The sequence below is a fragment of the Pteropus medius genome, unplaced genomic scaffold, assembly GCF_902729225.1.
Source record: "Pteropus medius unplaced genomic scaffold, Ma_sr-lr_union100, whole genome shotgun sequence".
Classification (NCBI taxonomy): domain Eukaryota; kingdom Metazoa; phylum Chordata; class Mammalia; order Chiroptera; family Pteropodidae; genus Pteropus; species Pteropus medius.
Genome location: NW_024344378.1, coordinates 392,505 through 407,228, shown reverse-complemented (window position 1 = coordinate 407,228; position 14,724 = coordinate 392,505). Strand labels below are relative to the sequence as shown.

The window sequence follows — 14,724 nt, the reverse complement described above, 5'->3', positions numbered from 1 at the left end:
TTTGGGGTGCTCCCGATAGAGGAGCGATGCGAGGCAGCCGGCACACCATGCGGCCGTCACTAGTCTAGGTTCGACTCTCCCCACAAAGCCCTAGGTGTAGATCAGGAGCACGGAGGCGCTGCACTGGGCTGCGGGGCCATGGCTCAGACATGCAACTAATGCTGGTGGCGGGCACTCAGGTCTGAGCCCATCTCCGTGGCTTAGCGTCCCACTTGTGATGGGCAGCTCAGGTCCATGGTCACTGCTCTCCACAGTCAGGCGTGCAATATCCACTAGAGCTGACTCTGGAGTTGACTGTATAGTAGAGCACCTGACCTTGCTCTGGAATCCGTGTGGTTAGCACTCTGCTTCTCCTGGATGGACAGGCCAGAGGTTCCATGCACATCCTTGGCGTTAGCCAAGGGCGCAAAGCTCCTCATTTTGATTAGTTAGACCATCTTGGGCAAGAGTGCTCATAGGTTTTCTATAAAATAATTTGTCAAGATTGTCTCTAAATTTCTTTCCCGAGGGAGTCTTCCCGTTCAGGTGGAATGACAAAGGGACGAGTAAATGGAAATGAAGTTATAAATTGGCGTAATAATGTGAATGGTTAGGCCAGGTAGCCCATCCAGGGTGGCAGAAGTGTCTCAGTACCCTCAGGCCCTGCCATGGCCACAGCGTTTCTGCACTGCAGTACGTGGCCCAGCTCTGAGCCACAGCTGTCTAGATGCCATGCCTGCAGCCAGCAGCTGGGCAGAGATGGAGCGCGAGGTTTGGAAATGCACGTGTGTTCAGTGGCGAAGCGCCCGGGCCGATGACTTGGACAGTCCAAGGGCCGGGCGGCGGGGAGGCGGCAAGAGCCAACCATCTGCCGGGGTCTTCGTGCTTTGAACGATGCACCTGGTACATTTCATTGCTGTTCTCTGACAGTTCACCTGCGTAGTTCAAGGTCAGATTTTACACATCGTGTCATTCCAGCTGAATGGATGTTCACGTATCAATAGCAAAACAAAAATTTTAAATAGCCCCTAGGAGAATTCTTTCAATAAATGTGTTTTTCTTTTTCCTATTTTTATTTACCTATCTGTACATCAGTTTTGGTCCTTTACTATAAAATTTTGTTTTTGTTTTGCTTATACTTTTTAAGTTGGGATTTTAGAATCAAAAGTCATCTCTGAAAAGTTATAAGGTCATAAAGATTGAATGTGTGTGCTCTAATCTTACATGTGCTCAATGAAAAATGTTGCACGTGGGAAAAAGTTAACACTCTCTGGCTTTCCTCTCTAGGAAAAATTCCTTCGGTTACCGGAAGAAACGGGAGGAGAAGTTTACAGTGAGTACATCAGATTTGTGTCAATTTAGAAGACATTTAAATCGAATTGACATTGAGCAAACATGAGATGGCATTAAGGGATTCCTGAAATTTTTGCTTTTCTGAGAGGGAGAAGGTGCTGGCTAATTCCCTGTCACAACACAGTGCATGCAGGTGCATTTGCTGCGCAGTCGGTACCGCCGAGAACATACTCTGCACATGCTGTAGCTGACCAGGTGTCTGCATGAGCCCTTTCTCTGTGGGTCACCGCACAGTGTAGTTTCCAGTAAGTGGACTCATCGGGTCGAGAGGCAGGAACAATCCCTCCCAGACAGGGAGTTCATCAGTGTTTTTCCTTCAGTCGTTGTGCCCGCTGTGCGGAGAGCACCGCTGCCTCTGCCGAAACTCGTGCTGGTGCGAGAGGCGATGTCCCCTGTGCGTAGTCCTGCTGCGCTTTGTTGGGCGCTGATACGGTCCGTTGCTGCACCAAGTGGCGGAGAGCATTCTGGTCCAGTTAGCCGTGTGCAGGAAGACATGGAGGGAGGGAAACCTGTTTCCTGGACTTAACACAAATGCCTGTGTTCCACCCAAATGCAAACCTATTTCTCGTTCTGCTCCTTGTCGCCTTCAGCCAAGGAACGGGACCCCTGCAAAGTGACTTCCGGCTTATTAAAGCAGGCTGATTATAGCTTTCCAACAAAGTTACAGCGCTGCCTTTCTCCTGAGATCTCGGGCTCACAGTTTACACTCAGCTATTCCCCGAGTTTACTTTCTTGATGTTGGGGAATGTGACAGCTTCTAAGGTCACGTCTTTACATAGTGATTTAAAAATGTAAAGTGTTTCTAGAAATTAGTTTTCAGATAACCGAAGTCCCCTCCTTTTTTGTTAAATTGCTTTTTAAATGGAAATCTTTGTAAATTTTCTGGTAGAGGTTGTAGAGAGTTCAAAGAGTGGAGTGGACTTTGTGGATTTTCTCTTCCAATCTCCTTTCTGACTGAGGTTACAAACTTTATGACTAATAACACGAAGCTTGAGAGGAATAGATTAATGTCTAGAGTTGGGCCGCTCGGATTGTCGATGGAGGGTCCAGTTCCACAGCATCTCCCTTGTCCGTAGCTGTCACTTGCTACTCCAGCTGCGCACCTATGTCCCGCACATTCTGTCGGCCGACTGGCCAGGAACCAGGGGGTCTTGGTGGTCGCAAACAAGCTAGCCCTCTCATGGCATGTGATGGTGCCCAGCACAGTCCTGAGTGCTCAGCTTTACAGTGCTGCTCTCAGTAGTGAAAACTGCCTGATGAGTGACCTTGGAGCAGGGGACAAAGTGTTGGTATGGTTGGATTGTTCGTTTTCTTCAGATACATGCAGAAATCAGAAGATTAGAGAATGGGTTATTGCCTTGATCTTTTGTAGTGTTTCTCAGCGCGGTGCCGTCTACACTCGTACGACCTTGCTGTGTTGTTCTCTTTCAGAGGAGTCAGACTCAGTCTCCAACGCCACCAAAGCCTCCGTCCCCGAGCTTCGAATTGGGGCTGTCCAACTTCCCTCCGCTGCCTGGGGCGGCAGGCCACTTGAAGACTGAGGACTTGTTTGAAAACAGGCTGTCTAGCTTGCTACTGGGATCATCAAAAGAAAGGGTAAGACATACGTCACAAGTCCAGTGGTCACGGACGTTGGCCGAGCACCGACTTCCTCCCAGGCGCTAGGCTGAGCTCTTTACACGTGAGACTTTTCACATGCAGAAGAGGTTCAGAGGGGAGAGGTTCAGAGAGAGTAAGGGGTCTGCAAAGGCCACACAGACTTTGAGTGGTTGGGTCAGAGCCGAACCCAGACTGGGGCCTTTCCGTTTCCTGTCTGCCAAGGTCAGAGGGAGAAGCCTGTGCCATGGCGTGCAGCGTGGACGCTTTCTCTCACCCTGAAACGTGGATTGCATTTTTAGTGTTGCTATGTAGGACCTGCCTTTATTTTACCAGTCAGAAGAATAATAGAGAAGAATGTGAATTATATCTGCAGTAATATGATTTTTTAGTAATCTCTGTGAATAACAAGCCTGAAGTGACTTTTCTGTATTGTTAGTGCCTTGGGGACTCCGTTGGCTGCCAGACTGGCTGCTTGCTTTCATTCCTCTGTGTGATGACAGCCCCAGGAACTCACTTCAGCTCCGGAGTCTCAGGGGCTGATTCCCAGTGCTCGCTCCTCCATCCCTCCGTCCCTGGGTCCGCTGTGGCTGACGAGCTGCGGAGGGCCTCGTGCTGCTGCCAGCAGTGGTCCTGTGTCTTCCGGTGGAAGTTCACCCTTGCACACCCGATGTCAAGAGTTAGAACTCTAGCTTCTGAGTTGGGGAAGGCCACACCCGGGCTCTAGACTCCACACTCAAGGCCACCGTGACAGCCGCTAGTCCCCAGGCAGGGTTCATGGTGGAGTTTATAAAGCTAGCATTGAGGCCTTTTTACACCGGTGTGCAGTTAATGTGCTCGTTTTTAACCTGCGAGGTCAGAATAACGATCGCTTGTTCGATTTGGCGTGGCTTGTGCATTATTCTGAAGTTCCGAAGAGTACTTTCTGAGTTACGAGTGCCTGCCTCATGGAATGAGTGGGAGAATCAGTGCATTTTGGAGATCGTGAATTCTAGTTTTCAGACTGACTTTCCTCCTCCAAGAGGTGGGCAGAACAGGCTGGTCTCTGTCCCTTCAAAGAAAGCAAGTACTATTTTTTTACAGTTTGAGTTTCTGTGTAAAATTTCTTTTGAAGAAAGAATTGCTACTTTTAAAAAGCCAGAGCCTGACTCCATGGCCAGGTGGGCGCCTCCGTCTGGGACAGCGGCGACTCAGAGCTGGCGGGGAAGGGCCTCGGTGGCCGTGCAGGCCTTGGAGATGCCAGGTGTGGTCCCCGACTGCTCACCTTCCGGCGCGTCAGGCCCAACAGACTCCGAATCAACTGAGCTTTTACAAAGCGGAGGCATTTCCCTTCCCACATCCTTCCACCTCAAGCGCCAGGTTGTGCAGGGGACGGTGCTCGGGCCACATGTCTCTGGTGCGCCGTGTGGGCTGGGTGTAGATGGTCACGTTCCGCCCACCTCCACCGCTCGTCTGTTTTGAAAAGTAAAAGTTTAAGACGGTGTCGCCTTTTTGTACTTAGTCTCACTTCCAGTTATTTATTGGCTGTCCTGCCACTTTTATGAGTTACGCGTTGTGAAGAAGACTGTGTGTATGAGCTGCCACTGTGCATGGGGCCGGTGGCTGGAGCAAGCGCATCTGGTGTCAGGGCTTTGCCTCGTGGCGGTGGGCATTTAACGACCGTTCTGTGCTCAGGCTCTCCCCTGTTAAGTCGGGGCACTAACACATCCCTTCCAGGGGTGTTTGTGAATTCTGAGGGGAACAGCAGTCAGCACCTGCCACGCACCTCAAAATGCTGAGTTGTGTCGGTGTGGAGGGCAGTTGTGTGTTTTCGGCGGTTTCCTTGAACTGTTCTTTGTGTCCCAGGTTATGCTAGGCATTGGGGTGTCAGCCGGGTGAGAGGGTTTTGGCATTTGTTCGGTTGGGAGGACAAGCTTGCAGGCAGCATGGGGGAGGCAAGAAGAGGGCCCAGACGGGGGTTTGTGGGAGGACAGGCTTGGGTGCTGTCTCCTCCTGCCGCCGATGGCTCGTGCTCCAACTGCCACTCGGTGCCACGGCACTTTCCATGCCCCAGGACAGCGGGCAGCCGTCGGCTCCATCGGGCGGTACCCTTGTTGGCCCGTTAGATCACTATGACACATGCGACGCATGCCTCTCTGCCCGCCTGTGAACTGTGATTCCCCTGGTTTCAGGGCCTCGGCACGGACGCAGGCGTGAGCACTCTGCCCGCAGCAGCCCCCAGAGAGCCCCCGGGGCCAGCCCCCTGCACACTGTCCGCGGCCCACGAGCGTGCCCCGTCCCCTGTCTGCCTGCCCGAGTAAGTGCCCGGCCCGCTGCCTCCTCCCCACCCCCTGGGATTGCCGTGGGGTGGGACACTCACGTGTTGGGCGGCCTTTTCACAGGGACCCCAAGGTGGTAGAGAAGCCGAGGGAAGCCCCGAGTGCAGACAGACTTCCTTCCGCCTCGACTGCGAGTAAATCGGTGCAGGTGAACGGTGCCGCCACGGTAGGTGCGGGGTGATGGGTGGCTGGAGGGGGAAGCAGCCCCCGCTTGGTGCCCCTGCTTTTCCGGTGCAGCCCGCCTGGGCAGCTTTCACGCCGTGCCCTGTGCTTCTGGCGCAGGCCCCTCAGCTCCGTGCACGCGTTCCAGCCCACTGCCTGCAGTATTCCTTGTCAAGCAGCCACGGCACCTTGTCTCGGTGTCTGTTGAGTGACGTCCTGCTGAGTAGTCAGTCACGAGACGCAGGCTCTGGGCCCCATAGGCTTGGAGCTCATCTGAGCACCGACTGTCTGTCGCTCACAGACGTGCGGACGCGGAGGCACCTCTTCCCCGTGTGGGAAGCCCCTGCCCTGTGTGGGTCCGGCCTGTTTTATTCTGATGTGCACTGTCCTCAGTTTGATCTTGGGTTAGCTTTTGTCGTTCGGATTGGGGAGGGAAACCCCTACTGCCTACTAGGTTGAGTCTTTAAAGAAAATTTTTTAGGTTAAAATTATTTTTAAGTTAGCAAATCATTTATCGAGGTGGAATAGTTTTGACTGATTTCTCTCTGTCACTTAGTCTCCTGCTTCCACTTACCTGAAAACCCTATTCACTTTTTTTCAAGTTTTAACTCTTTCCTGAACTCACACCACCGGCCCTCTGTAGTGTGAAGTGAGCACAAACATTTTAAAGGCAGTTCTGAGGTTCATCAGTCAGCGATGGCTGTGTGGCCCTGTGCGGTGGTGCGCACAGGGAGCAGGGCAGAGGAGGCGGCGGCTCCCAGCCTCCCCGCTCTCCGCACCCTTCCCTCGGGCCTCCTCGGGGGCCCCCACGTGGCTGGAGAACCCTTCGAGCCGGAGGGGAGCCAGCTAGCTGTGTGCCTCCGTGGCCCTTCTTGGCCTTCCCGTACTTACAAGGGCGTGTCTCCTGGGGGGGGGGGCGGTGCCGCAGGGGAAGCTGCATGGCTGAAATCTGCAGAGCCCTTTAAAGCAAAGATGCTTCTGACTACTGAAAACGTTTTTACCTTTACCTTAAGAGAAGGCTGTTTTGGCCTGTTGCCCCCGGAGCCGGCACGTTTTGCAGGTAACCTGAGCTGTGTCTTTCCCCAGGAACTGCGGAAACCCAGCTACGCGGAGATTTGCCAGAGGACAAATAGAGAGCCTCCATCCTCCCCGCTGCAACCCCCAAAAGAACAGAAGCCAAACACTGTCAGTTGTGGGAAGGAAGAAAAGAAGCTCGCTGAGAGAGAGCCCCCCGCCCCCAAATCCAACCCGGGACCACCCAGAGACCAGAAGAGGCCGCTAGGCCGCCGGCCCTCGCCCCCCGCCGCAGGGCGGCGTCCACACAGAGAACAGAGCACCCCTCCCCGGTCCCCTCAGTGAGCGCCCAGGTCTGGGAGGGCTGTGAGGAGCTGAGGTCGCATGACTAAGCACTGTCCTACTCGGTACCGAGAATGAGCCACTGGTTAGGAGCTTGCAGTGTAGACAAGGCCCGCGAAATGCCTGCAAGTTATTTTTCTTCTATGAGTCAGATTTTCCCCCTCTTGAAAAAAAATCTATTTTTCAGGATTTAATTAATATAAACCTTATTTTAGGTTGGTGCTTAACTGGAGGTGATGCATAAGTCTGATTTTTTTCAGGATAGAAAATGCATTTATCCTAACAAATTGATATTTTTTATTAAGCCTCCATGTGGCTATGAATGCAAGCTATAAATAGTGAGTTTTTCTAAATTAAGTGGAACTGTGCTACTTCATTTTTTTAAAATAACTGGTTAGCAAGTGCATATCTCTAAGGGTGTCCAGACCGATGGGTGAGGCTGAGGACAGTCGGTTGAGGGCACGAAGCGGTGCTGTAGGTGTGCCTGGAGGAGGGACAAGTCAGACCAGGCACACACTGGCCCGGGCGTGTGCCCTCATGCAGAATCCCAGCAAGCGGTTCTATCTTTTTAGAAAAAGTGCAACCCCTTTTTTGATCTACTGGGCAAACAGAAGCCGCAGAGAGCCCCCAAGAGCCTGAAACCTGGAGTTTTGATGCACTGCAAGCGAGTAACCAGCTCCTCAGTCCAGTCCCAAGTGGCTGTCATGTAAGATAAATTCAAAGCACATTGTGAATAGAACTCAATGGAAACATGAACTTTGTTGCCCACTGACATGTCACCGCAGAATTGTGCCCTGGTGTTGTCTTGGTCCCACGAGCTGGTGGAAGGTCCTGCGTCTCCCCCACGTTAGCCGGCTCCCACGGGCGCCTCCCCGACCCTCCGCATCAGCACGGGCCAAACGTTACTTGATCTTGGGAGAGTGTTTGGTGCCCTGTGGTGGTGGAGGGTGAGAATTCCCGCTCTTTACCTCCGAGACGGGGCCTCCTGACCCCTCTGGAAGTGCTGCACTCTGAACACGCATGCACTAAAGCTAGTGGTTTCTGATAAAGTTACATATAAATTATTTTCTTTTAAAATGCCTAAATTTTTCCTTTAAGTATTCTAAGCAGCAGACATTAAAATAAGAATATTTCCTGCTAAATGTAACCATACAGTTTATTCTGCAAAATGTTATTTAACAAGACTGAGGATTTTTTTAAAAAAGTTATTTCCATCCAATATTTAAAGACTTGAATTTTATTTAAACTTGAAAATGACTTTGCCTTAACTTTTGTATAAGACAGCGTAGAGTTCCTGGAGGTGGTCCCTGGGGTGGCGTGCGTGGCTCGCAGTCGCTGGGTGAGGCGGGTCTGCCGGCGCTGGCTCTGCCGAGGCCGCGTGCGGAGGACGCGGACCAGCGGTCGGGTTTGCAGCACAGCTGGAAGATCTCTCACAGCCGGTCTTTGCTGACTGTCGAAAAGGCCTGTAAATGCAGATAGTCGATACTGTATTAAATGTGTGCACTTGGGAGTGTGTGCTTCGCTTGTACAGTTGTAAATAATCAGAACATATTAAAAAGGTACCCTAAAGAGAAAAATCTGATAAAAATTATTGATATATTATAAATGTTGCTATTGAGCTGAATGTAGATAAACTAAATGTTGTGGTTTGAGTATTATTTTAATTTGTTGAGGTTTTTTTCCCCCTCTTGAACTGGTGTGTGGAACTGATTCTGCCTCTTCGCTGCTGCAGAGGGGAATGGACGGGCTCATGAAAGCCTTCGCACACGGTCATGCTCTGCCCGAAAGTATGCACACGTGCTCGTCCAGCTGGCGTGGAGGGGTTGTGGAGTGTGATGGAGAAAGCAGAGGCCGGCGGGACCTCCAGGAGAAGGGAAGCGTGGTCTGCTGCTGAGGATCACAAGCAGCCCGGCCTGGCTCCCCCTGCCGGGGCCTCAGAGCAGCCAGAGTCAGTCACACACCTAGCCGTGCACACAGTGCTCACGCCTTGCAGATGCCTGTGAGAGGAAGATGGGGATGCATTTCTCTGTGGTTGTGAGATCGCTGGCAGAACGCGGGAACAACTGGCCTCTTAGACCCAGACCAGCGAGGACTGGAGAGACTTGGACAGGCAGCTCCGACCGAGGAGCCACCTAGCGCTGCGGCCTTGCCGGAGCGGGGCCGATGCTGTCAGCCATCGTCGTCCCCGAGTCACTCAGGACAAAGCTGCCTTTCCCTTACGCACGTGCGGGCTGGTGGCTGGAGCTCACCGCTGCAGTTACGGACAGGACGATGGTGACCACTGTGACAGCAGGCCAGCCAGTCGGCGTGGCGAGGCACACGTGCACAGCAGGGCATGCCGCGCAGCTCCCGCAGCCAGTCCGTGGCATCCAGAGTTGCACCTTGCTCTGACAGGATTTTTATAGCACCCTTTTTCATTAAACAAAGGTGATATGCCAAATAGCTGTATGATGTCCCAAAAACAACCTTTCTGATACTACTCTGAGATTCTCCACTCACAGGAAAGAATGGGAGTTGGCACAACAGGAAGTTGTGACGCAGATGGCAGCTCTGTCACACGCAGCCAATAGTATGTGGCGTTTGTACATTTAAAAAAACGTAACTTTCCTTTCCCCCAGCAGTATTTCGAGGTATAGAATCAGATACAGCAGTCACAAATGACCTTTTAACTTGTACAGTTGTGTGATGATACTTGCCACTGGGAAATCTGAGAATCCGGCCTGCTTCTCCAGACATGAATTTCAAGCAGTGTAGTTGCTTTTTAGGAGTCAGTGTCGTGACGTTTCCGATCCAGCCCTCCCATAGGCCCCGACGAGGGCAGCCGCCACGGCAGGTGCAAGCCGTGGGTGGGTTCACACAGAAAGCAGCAGACAATCGGAGATGGAGGGAGAGCCACCAGCTGCCAGGTCGCGAGATGGGGTGTGATGTGGAAGCTTTCTTGAGGGCTTTCGTTTTTCTGTTCTTTTCATTAAGACTGGAATCAAGCTTATGTGTAAACTATTGGTAATTTAAGTTTCCTTTGTGTCATTCAGTGTAAAACTGTCTAATTTGAAAAAAAAATGTAGGTTATGAGAAATAAAGATTTAGGCACTGTTCAATTTTTCTTTCGATTTTTTTAAATTAAAATTTTCTTTAAGAACACCTCTTCTTAAAAATAATTTTTTGTCTGTTCCGTCAGCGTATGTGAGAATGAAGCGCGGGTCCCCTCCAGCTCGTGTCTGGGTCACAGAGGCGTCTGTCTTGGCACACCCGTGAGCTGTCCACGAGGACTCCCCCAGTTGGCTTCTCACTTTAAGGTGCTCAGAGCGAGCCCTAAACTCGAGCTTTCATGAGGAGACTGCTCGTTACACCCAAGGTTTACTGCAAAAGTAGATGTCCCTTTGTTAGCATCTTCTGTTTCTCGTGTCTCATGTCTCCGTAATGTCACTTGGAGTTGATGTTGAGGACATGGGTTTAGACTGTTAAGTGAGCCTCAGAAACAAAGAAAGTGGCTTATCCCTAAGTAATGGTGACGCCCACGCTAGTAAATGGACACGGATGAGACCTCTTAGTGTATTATTCACTTAGGGGACAGATGGGCTGATTAGATGTTAATGGGCTGATTTTCTTCTATGAATTGCCTGTTTATATCCTTTTCTCATTTTTCTACTAGGTTATCTTTCTTGTTGACTGGGTATTCCTTATCTGTTCTGGTGATTAATTCTTTGTTATGTATGTTACAAATATTTTCTCTCAATCTCTACCAAGTGTCTACTTAGAGTACCTTACAGTTTTTAATTCTCATCTAGTAAAATGTATCAATCTTCTCATGTATGTTTCGAGCTCCTCGGTCTTGTTTATGAAGTCCTTCCCTACTCGAGTCATAACAATAACCCTTAGGCACAGCTGCGTCCTCAGTCCGTCTGGAATGGATCGCTTTGTGTCTGCGTGTGTGGTCCCAGGTAAGAACCCAATTTTTCTTTTTGTCACGTGGAGAGTTTCTTTCTCCCATGTCATATACTAATGAGTTCATTATTTTCCCACTGATGTGTGATGCCACTGTTGTTCCTTGCAGAGTTCCCACATGCGCATGCGCCTTATCTAGGCTCACGTTGCGAACCGCCTACGGTTCTGTTCCTCTGCTGACGCCATCGGGGTGCTGTTTGTAGAACTCCTAGCACTAGCTGCGTGTGCTCCATGGCAGCAGGAGTGAAGCCTGCCTGGATCACACTGTATCCCTTGTTCTTTGCACACCGTCGGTGACAGTAGACACTCAACAAATACTTGTGAGATTAGTGAAATATTTATTATGTATTTTCTACATGCAGCACCGGCCTAGGAAATCTGGGGAGAAATGGGGTGATGTGTTCATTGCTACTTCTGCATAACTACCCAAATCTCAGTGGCTTAAAATAACAAACGTGCACTGGCTGAGGTAGGCTTGGCCAGGCTGCACTTGTGTGTGTCACCTGATATGGACCTGTTTTGGGGGTGGGGGACAGGCCACAGCTTGTCACCATGTGCGTCTCATCTTTGGGCCAGCAGGCTGGCCAAAACGTGCCCTCGTCCATCTGCACTCCCTCACGGTGTCTTGCAGGTCCCTAGCCCCACCCTGTGTGGAAATGCCAGCAGCCCCGCAGCATCAGCAACAGTGAGACTGCTGTGGCACAAGGTGTCCCCAGGGGCCCATGTCCTTTTCGTTCCCTGCGACTCAGGGTCACCTCCTTCCCCTGCTGGAACCGGGTGCTGCAGACAGCTGTGTTAATGTGGGGCAAGGGCCTTGTCTGGCTTTTAGGGACTGCCAGGTCCCCAGCACATTCACATCTTGTTGGCCAGAGTGAGGACCCGTGTTCAGGACTTAGGAAAGGGGAGGTGGCCACCGGCCCCCACACAGCGAACGCTGGGGACATCCTTAACCGGCGGCCCCTCACTCCAGGCTCATACACGACCGCCCACGTGACTTGACCACCTGAGTTGGGTTGGTGTCTGAGACTGACCGCTCAGTATATCTCATTTCCTCCTCAAGACTCCCCCTCAGTTGGCGCCACCACCCACCCACAGCTGATCGCCACTTCCTCCAGGTCTCCCGTCACCTCCGCCTTCATAAGGCACCTCGATCCCTGTCGCTCTGCTTGGCCACAGCCACCTCTTACAAGCACTTACCTGGCCTCCAGTCCTCAACACCCTCGTCCTCACACCAGCTGAGGGCTCCTATGGGTGTTTCCTGGCTAACCCTGCAATGGTCCCCATGATGCAGGAGCCTCTGTGTCTGCACTGCTTCCGCCCACCCCTTACCCTGCTGCCGCCTCCACGTTTCCACGGCTTGACTGCTTTCCCTGCTCCTGTGTCCACTCTCAGCTCAGCTGTCACAGAGCCTGTCCCTCCTTGAGCCACCTGTCACCTCTGCCTCATTCCCTGTCTCACGTTATTCGTACTTTAATGTGTTTACTACTGGCCTTGTCTGTATGCATGCCTCTGTCTCCCCAGTGTCTGGAGGGCGGCCCAGTCCAGGATGAGCGTCTTAAACCCGTTCAAAATGTCCCAAACACTCACTTGCAGGCTGAAGTCCACCAAAGTCCATCAGCCCCAGATTTTCCTCAAACTGTCGGCTCGCCATACTCTGCCTTGCCAACCTGCCCCTTCCGGGTGGCAACAGCCCATTGGGCCACACCTCGGGCCCCAAACCTGCGACTCCCTTTAACTGCTTCCTCTCTCCCATGCTGTCCGCAATGTCCTTCTCTGCCTCCTCCGGGCCAGTGAGGTAACGGCTTTTTTGCTCAGCTCTCCTATGCTTTCTCACAGCTGCCCAAGTAGGCCTGTGGCCTCAGCCTTGTTCGGAGCCACCCCAGCGCCCACCCCTGAAGTGACCTGGGTGACCTGCCCAGTCCTCAGACTCAGTGGGCCCTGTGCCCTCGCTCTGTCTTCCGATCACCTGTGTGATGACAGGCTCACTCCCTCCAGCCTCTTGATTGCCACCTGCCTGCCTGTCCCTCCCTGTGTCTCCCTTGGTCCCCATAACCACTTCCGAGAACGCTTCTGCATCTTGTTTGCTGGCCTCCCGTGATGCACACTTCTTTAGGGCAGGAGGGACTCTTTCTGCCAGAGATGGAGAGGGGTACATTTTGTTTGTACTGTTTCTCCAGTGCCTGGACTTTTAAAAAGTCCTTTAAAATATTCTTTAAATAAATGTTCAGTCAAGTGATTTATGTTTTGAGAAGGCCATTTTTGCAGGCTTTTGGGAGGTAGGATGGAGGGGAGAGGTCAGGAAGCCCAGGGTTGTTCAGGTCATGTCTCTGGGTAACGGATGGATAGCATAGGGAAGGGAAGAGGGAAGTCATTAAAGGTGAATTCAGTTTGTCAATGTAAGATGTCCAAACCAGTAGAGAAGTTTGCTGAGTTTATTTGAGCCAAAATGACCACAATTATGGGGAAGCAAAATCTCAATGGAATGAGAAAATGCTCTAGGGAATGGCCGTTTTGCAGTTCCTTTCATGTGTTTAGAATCAAGGGGGAAATGTAAGGAAGGTGCTCAGCACCCACTGGGGCTGATTGAAGGGGTGAGAGAGAGTAGAATGGGAAATGTCTAGGATCAGACAGGAAAAATGGAGACTTCTGTTACCTGGGTGGGAGCCAGGTAGGTAATGACTGACATTCGCAGCACAGGGAGATGATGGTCTTCGGGCTACAAGATAACGAGAAGGTCTGTATTCTTTGCTCTTGTGCCTCTGAGGGGTCAGGAAAGAAAATGACTGACATTTCAGAGGTATGTGATCCCAGACGCATGAGAACAGACAGGCTCACTTAAGGCAAAGACTGACCTTTGCCAAGGAGGACAGGCCTGGGACAGAACAACCCACCATGGCCCGCCCACTGAGGAGTTCATGCTGAGACTGTCCTGTGGCCGCTGAGGTCGCTGAGCTTGGTGGGCTTATTGCATAGTCCCTGCACGTCCACGGGTCCCCAGCTCAAGCATGTTGGAGCACAGGTGGTGACGCATCACTCAGATGAGGGAGACCCTTGCATGGAACGAGGTGGGGACGCGGGACACAAGAGTTCTGTTTTGGACATCTCGGCCTTGCGAGGCCCCCGCAGCCTCAGGGGGGACTGCGGTGTCCGAGAGGTAGCACCTCGGCCCAGAGGTCCGGTGGGGCGGAGTGCAGGCAGAGGAAAGACCCAGAAGCCGATGACCAGGCTGGTGGGGAAGCAGGAGGGAGCGCGTGTGAGGGGACCCTTTGAGGGACCGAGAAGCTGGGGCAGTACATGTCCCTTGGACGTGGCAGCCTGGAGTATCATGGTGTCCTTGAAAAGATTAGTTCTAAATATGCCCAGTGTTCCCTCCTGGAGAGTCATCGGGGTGGGGAGGGGCAGACGCTCGGTTCCGGGCCACAGCTCCGTCTTCCGAGACCTGGCTCCAGCCCTGGTGTGCAGAGCTGGGCTGTGTCATTGTGTCCAGGCACCACAGGTGGGCCTTTCCTTGGCCTCCTCACTGCCCAGGAGGCTGCTCTGACCCCTCTGTCCTTTTAAACTCAGGCACAGCTGGTGTCCTTTGGGAAGGAATAGCAGCTGAGGACAGCCGCCCTCCCCGCCCGCCCCGGACTGCACTGGCTGGGGCAGTGGCTGTGTCTTCCTCTCAATTCCTGCCTCTCCAAGCTCAGGGTGGCATCTCACAGTCACAACTAAAGTAGCCACAGGGCAGGGGCGTGGTCTGTCATTCACACAAACCCAGGACAGCAACTAGCTGAGCTGAAGGCTTCATGGTGGAGGAGGTCTGCAGCCGGCCCTCTGAGCGACTCTGCTGTCCCCTGGGCCCCTGTGCCTGGCTGCTCTCAGATTGGTTTACAAGCTTCTTGCTCGTATTTTTGCTGCAGGACCGCTGCTCTAAAAAATAGTACCTCGGCATCTTATAGTCTCTTCCTCCTTTAGTGATAATCCTACTCGGTTCAGCCAAACAGCTTTCTGTTGTTCTTGACATGGGACAACT

General features: G+C 52.2%; 1 protein-coding gene across 3 annotated transcripts in view; it reads left to right on the top strand.

Moving 5' to 3' along the window:
• The window catches only part of LARP4B (La ribonucleoprotein 4B), a 57,600-nt gene extending 47,738 nt beyond the window's left edge, over nt 1-9,862 (top strand). For all 3 annotated transcript variants that reach the window (XM_039870965.1, XM_039870963.1, XM_039870964.1), the window contains exons 14-18: nt 1,267-1,312; nt 2,764-2,928; nt 5,100-5,224; nt 5,310-5,412; nt 6,495-9,862. In XM_039870965.1, coding sequence (XP_039726899.1) covers nt 1,267-1,312; nt 2,764-2,928; nt 5,100-5,224; nt 5,310-5,412; nt 6,495-6,767 — 712 coding nt within the window. In that variant the 3' untranslated portion in view covers nt 6,768-9,862. The remainder of the gene's footprint in view (nt 1-1,266; nt 1,313-2,763; nt 2,929-5,099; nt 5,225-5,309; nt 5,413-6,494) is intronic.
• Nucleotides 9,863-14,724: the final 4,862 nt, after the last annotated feature.